Source organism: Oncorhynchus gorbuscha, linkage group LG08 (assembly GCF_021184085.1).
Source record: "Oncorhynchus gorbuscha isolate QuinsamMale2020 ecotype Even-year linkage group LG08, OgorEven_v1.0, whole genome shotgun sequence".
NCBI lineage: Eukaryota > Metazoa > Chordata > Actinopteri > Salmoniformes > Salmonidae > Oncorhynchus > Oncorhynchus gorbuscha.
In genome coordinates, this window is record NC_060180.1 from 61,259,799 (window position 1) to 61,266,538 (window position 6,740).

Here is a 6,740-nt window from a genome sequence, read left to right on the forward strand (position 1 = left end):
GTCTATACTGTTTCCGACACACACAAACACACACCACCCATGCTGGTACACACACATGCACACACACACACGCCAGACATGCTGGTACACACACATGCACACACACACACACACGCCAGACATGCTGGTACACACACATGCACACACACACACACACGCCAGACATGCTGGTACACACACATGCACACACACACACACGCCAGACATGCTGGTACACACACATGCACACACACACACGCCAGACATGCTGGTACACACACATGCACACACACACACGCCAGACATGCTGGTACACACACATGCACACACACACACGCCAGACATGCTGGTACACACACATGCACACACACACACACGCCAGACATGCTGGTACACACACATGCACACACACACACGCCAGACATGCTGGTACACACACATGCACACACACACACGCCAGACATGCTAGTACACACACATGCACACACACACACGCCAGACATGCTGGTACACACACATGCACACACACACATGCCAGACATGCTGGTACACACACATGCACACACACACACACACCAGACATGCATGTAGTGCAGAAACAATGTAGTGTAGGTGTACAAATCTCCAATATCTTCCCATAACAAGCTTTCCAATCAACATTTTGACCGCTTGGCTACTTGGTTTTTTGGCTACTTGAATTCTTACCTACTTGGCCTCTTGGCAGCTTGGCTACTTGGCTTCTTGGCTACTTTGCAACTTGGCAACTTGGCTACTTGGCTTCTTGGCTACTTGGCTTCTTGGATATCCCCAATACCTTTCATGTACTTTGAAGTGTTCCTGCTGCGTGTGTGTGTTTGTGTGCACACAGACGTGTGTTTAAAGTAGTAGTGTGTATTTCTGTGTGCGTGTGTATGTGCAGGTGTGTTTAGATACTGTGGTCCAGCTGTTACGTAACATATGGAGAAATTAGAGTGACATGAGACAGTGTGTGTTATTTTCCAGCTGCTTTCTGGGAAGCGCGGTCCAGCATACCCACAGAGCCTCTGTTTTCCTCTCCTTTTCACTGTAACACCACATACCAAGAATTATACTACTGGGACACCGTAACATTCCCACATGCAACACCCTCCTCTTCTCTTTTCTCAACTATGGTCTCCTCTTCTCCCCTCCTCCATTTCTCTCCTCTCCTCTACCATCGCCTCTCATCCTCTCCTCTCCTCTCCTCTACCATCGCCTCTCATCCTCTCCTCTCCTCTCCTCATTCCCAGGCAGAGTGGGTGCAGGTTAACAGGTTAACAGGTTTACAGTGACGACAGGGTCTCAGGGCTCCAGTCTTTCCCATACAACCTCATAGGAGGATCTTTGTTTCTACCCTCCATGCTTTGGGGGTCCCCACGGCTGTGCTGTGCCCCACTCTTCTCTCCCCACAATGGGCCTTTATCCTGCCAAGGCCCCCTGCCCACACCTACCTCCATACAGCGACTCCAACCAGGACCACAGGAGCGAGAGGGGGGCACAGTGCTACCTGGGACAACCCCCTTTCATGCCCTTTCTCCTCTCTCTCTCTCTCTCTCTCTCTCTCTCTCTCTCTCTCTCTCTCTCTCTCTCACACACACAAACACACACTTGTAAATGGACCCATACACACACACACTAACACAAAAACACACACGCACGTAAGTAACAATATGAGAGGTTCCTGACTGTGCAGTGGTTGGATAACAGTGCACTCTTCATTTCACAATAAATATAGTGGCTCACTGAACCAACGGATAAATCTGTAGTCTCACAAAGACTCTTTCTGTTTCTCTCTCTTTCTCACACACACACACACACACACACACACACACACACACACACACACACACACACACACACACACACACACACACACACACACACACACACACACACACACACACACACACACACACACACACACACACACACACACACACACACACACACACAAAATTAACTCTGCTAGACTTAGTATGCAAAACTAACAATGCAAGAGATTTTGTTGTAGGCAGAACGCATCGGAGTACAATTCTATTACTTTGACGCAATGACGCACGACTCAGCCCATACTCTACACAGACTGGTATGGCATAGCCAAATCAGTGCTGTAGTAGGCCTATATGCAAATAGACCATTGCCATATATGGATTTGTGCTATTAACATTGAACTGGACTGTGTTTACAGCATGAGCGGTCCTAAGTAGATTCTTTTTTTGAGATCAAAGTGAGAGCTGCATGTAGCCACTTGTGCACATTTGTTCATATTATTTACTAGTTAGTGAGTTATTAGCCCAGTTATAGATCATTTGTAGTCAGCAGCGGGGGAGTGGTTGCTTCTTACAAGAGCACAATACATGTACACTTCTAGACATCTTTGAAAAGCAAGTCGGTTATAACGTTTGTTTTTGTATTGTATTTTAAAACAGGTTGAAGCTACATCACCAATAGGCAGACGGCAGCATAATTGGTCTGATTCTCTGTAATAATGGTATGGGAATAATAATGCATTTTATTTTGTAAAGTGGTTTCTTGCATCAAACAACACAACAACATGTTCAGTCACCTCCTTGTCTGAAGGACAAGTGGATAAACCGGCTAATGTCAAGCCCCGCATGTTTTTTTCCAAAAGTCTCATGGAATGTAGGCCTATATTGAACACCACACATTGGCTGCTACTGTAGGCTGAATGATAGAACACCTATTTCCATGTTAACATTTTATGAGATACATTTTCTCTAATGTGTTTGATGGTAGGCCACTCTGGTAGCCATACATTATGATCAAATAGCCACGGTAGCCTACTTTACCACTGTCTGAAACTGTAACTTAAAGAGGGTACAGCCTCAGTGTTCACAGTAAACACACGCTTGAAGTTGCACATCATTTTCACAATGTTAACCTTTGCGTTCAGCAGACCTGAAATTTGCTCAGTACCGGAAAGAAATGAGGTCACTGGTCATAGGCGTCTTGTCATGTGTCTGACATGTACAGTATATTACATATGTAAACCTCAATGTAACATAAAGCATAATCCAGGGTGATGAACGAAGGCCAGAATATCTGACAAACAATTACAATTACTTTAACAATTACTTACAATTACTTTAAATTACTTTAACAATTACTCTGTTGGGAATTGAAGATTTCTCTCCATCTTTTATTTCTTTCTTCACTCCTCTAACAGTCAAACTAAACAATGTCCTGCCAAGATTTGGGGTAGCTATGGTAACTGGAGCCAGGCCGGGGCCACCGCAGTCCCCAGTGTTCTCATAATTGCTGAGGGAAGAGAGCATTCTAGAAGCGCTTATGAAGCCCTTCCAGAGAGGGAATAAGTTACAGATCAGAATGAATCTGTGACCTGCCTAAACTCTGTGGTGCCTGAACACACACACATATAAACACACACACACAGACCCACACATGCGCACACACACACAGACGCACACAAACACACACACACATTATGACTAGGTGATGAGTGGATCCCACACAGCCACATACAGTGAGGAGGATCCAGAGCCACGCCCCAAATCAGCACCATAAAAAAACAAGCCAGTGCTATCCTTCATCCAACGAGGAACGAAGGTTCTTATGACTTCCGCATTGCCTCGCTTATTAACAACAGCTTCATAAAACCACACACAGGCTTATTACACCAACACACACAATCTCTCACACACACACTCACTCAATCTCTCACACACACACTCACTCAATCTCTCACACACACACTCACTCAATCTCTCATACACACACTCACTCAATCTCTCTCACACACACTCACTCAATCTCTCTCACACACACACACACACACACACACACACACACACACACACACACACACACACACACACACACACACACACACACACACACACACACACACACACACACACACACACACACACACACACACACACACACACACACACACACACACACTCTCCTAGTAGATAAGTAGGACAGAGAATATCAGCTTCTAAAGCCATGAAGTAGAAACCCAGCAAAACTGTGAGTGGTCATCCCTTTTTCACTTCCTCTCTCTCTACCTCATCCCCTCATCCCTTCCACTCCCTTCTCTATATCATGACTTCCACCGAAGTCGCTTCCTCTCCTTGTTCGGGCGGCGTTCGGCAGTCGGCGTCACCGGTCTTCTAGCCATCGTCAATCCATGTTTCATTTTCCATTTGTTTTGTCTTGTTTTCCTACACACCTGGTTTTCATTTCCCTCATTAATTGTTGTGTATTTAACCCTCTGTTCCCCCCCCATGTCTTTGTGTGGAATTGTTTGTTGTAAGTGCTTGTGCACATGTTTACTGGTGTGCTTCGGGTTTTGTACCTATGTTGGTTATTTGTAATTAAACTGCTCCGGCTATTACCTAGTTCTGCTCTCCTGCGTCTGACTTCCCTCCCACCAGTTACGCACCCCTTCCACTCTCCCTCATCCCCTCATCCCTTCCACTCTCCCTCATCCCCTCGTCCCTTCCACTGCCCTTCTCCCTCATCCCTTCCACTCCCTTCTCTCCCTCATCCCTTCCACTCTCCCTCATCCCCTCATCCTTCCACTCTCCCTCATCCCCTCATCCCTTCTACTGCCCTTCTCCCTCATCCCCTCATCCCTTCCACTGCCTCATCCCCTCATCCCTTCCACTCCCTTCTCTCCCTCATCCCTTCCACTCTCCCTCATCCCCTCATCCATTCTACTCTCCCTCATCCCCTCATCCCTTCCACTGCCCTTCTCCCTCATCCCCTCATCCCTTCCACTCCCTTCTCTCCCTCATCCCCTCATCCCTTCCACACCCTACTCTCCCTCAATCCCCCCATCCCTTCTCTCCCTCATTCCCCAACGCTTACCCTCCCTCAACCTGGTCTTACCCCTCCACCACGTTGACTCCAGCAGGTGCGGAGAGTCCTCCACCACCATCTCTTCCTCACACAGCATCATACCCTCCCTCTATTTTTCACCTCACCCCCCCATCCCGCTCTCCTTCTTCTCCAGTCTTACCTCTCCACCACGTCGTCTCCGCTCCAGCAGGCGAAGTCCTCCACCACCGTCTCTCCTTCACACAGCATCTCCGGCAGCACCGCGAAGAACAACTTGTAGCGCTGGACGTAGCTCAGAAACTCCCTGGGATGGAGAGATGGAAAGAGAGGATGGAGAGAACAGGGAGGACGGAGGGCGACAGAATGAAGAGAGATGGAGACAAAGACGGGAGAGAGGAGGGAAAGAGGGGTGAGAGGTAGGCCCCAGACAGATAAACGGTATGTTAAAAGATAGAAGCTGTGTTGATGTTCAACACACCATAGTGTAACAGCTAAGGCTAACCTACAACTACACTGCCAACAGTACATCTGTGTGTCTGTCAGCTGGAGATGATATAAGAACAGTGAAACACCTTGACTGTGTTCTAAATATAGAAACTAAACAGATCAAATGGTATGTAGTCATGCTACTCATTCACTAATAACATGACAGGTGTATAACCCACAGGGAACGATATGAATTATATCCAGACAGACACACATGTAAACACATCACTGATAAACAATAAACGATAAATAAACAATAAAGATTCTGTAGTGTTTCGTGACATCCTGGCCAAACATTAGGATCATTCTGATCTGGCACATTTTCTGCCACCCAACTCCAATAACAGGGGTCATGTGAGGTCATATGTTGAGATAGGACCCCATCAGTCTTGGCTGTCATGATGACATTATCAGAGCCCCCAGTTAGGTGTGGGCCGCGGGTGGGCAAATTACGAGGGACTTACGAAGGTTTAAATCATATTATTAATCACATGACACTTGCCAGACTGACAGACACACACACACACACACAAACACAGAAACACACACACACATTTGTTGCGAGATATCATAGCCTGATCCAATTCTGATGAAAACATCAGCTGTCATAGAGTGAGAAAGAGAGAGAGAGAGTGAAAGAGAAAGAGAGAAAGAGAGAGAGACGGAGAGAGAGACCGACAGAGCGTTAGAGAAAGAGTTAGAAAAAGAGAGATAGAAAAACATAGAGATAGATAGAAAACATAGAGACAGTGTCTCCTGACCCCTCCTGTCTCAGCCTCCAGTATTTATGCTGCAGTAGTTTATGTGTTGGGGGGCTAGGGTCAGTTTGTTATATCTGGAGTACTTCTCCTGTCCTAGCCGGTGTCCTGTGTGAATTAATGTATGCTCTCTCTAATTCTCTCTTTCTTTCTCTCTCTCGGAGGAACTGAGCCCTAGGACCATGCCTCAGGACTACCTGACATGATGACTCCTTGCTGTCCCCAGTCCACCTGGCCGTTCTGCTGCTCCAGTTTCAACTGTTCTGCCTGTGATTATTATTATTTGACCATGCTCGTCATTTATGAACATTTGAACATCTTGGCCATGTTCTGTTATAATCTCCACCCGGCACAGCCAGAAGAGGACTGGCCACCCCACATAGCCTGGTTCCTCTCTAGGTTTCTTCCTGAGTTTTGACCTTTCTAGGGAGTTTTTCCTAGCCACCGTGCTTCAACACCTGTATTGGTTGCTGTTTGGGGTTTTAGGCTGGGGTTCTGTACAGCACTTTGAGATATCAGCTGATGTACGAAGGGCTATATAAATACATTTGATTTGATTTGATTGGAGATAGAGATAGAAACAGAGAGATCGAGTTAGAACACATAGAGACAGAGATAGAAAACATAGAGATAGAAACATAGATAGAAATAGAAACAGAGATCGAGTTAGAA

The 6,740-nt window shown here is 46.5% G+C and overlaps 1 protein-coding gene across 3 annotated transcripts in view; it reads right to left on the reverse strand.

Annotated features, from left to right (window-relative positions):
- LOC124040955 (glypican-5-like) overlaps window positions 1-6,740 on the reverse strand; it is a 336,316-nt gene that overhangs the window by 187,247 nt on the left and 142,329 nt on the right. For all 3 annotated transcript variants that reach the window (XM_046358084.1, XM_046358083.1, XM_046358085.1), the window contains one exon: window positions 5,006-5,128. In XM_046358084.1, coding sequence (XP_046214040.1) covers window positions 5,006-5,128 — 123 coding nt within the window. The remainder of the gene's footprint in view (window positions 1-5,005; window positions 5,129-6,740) is intronic.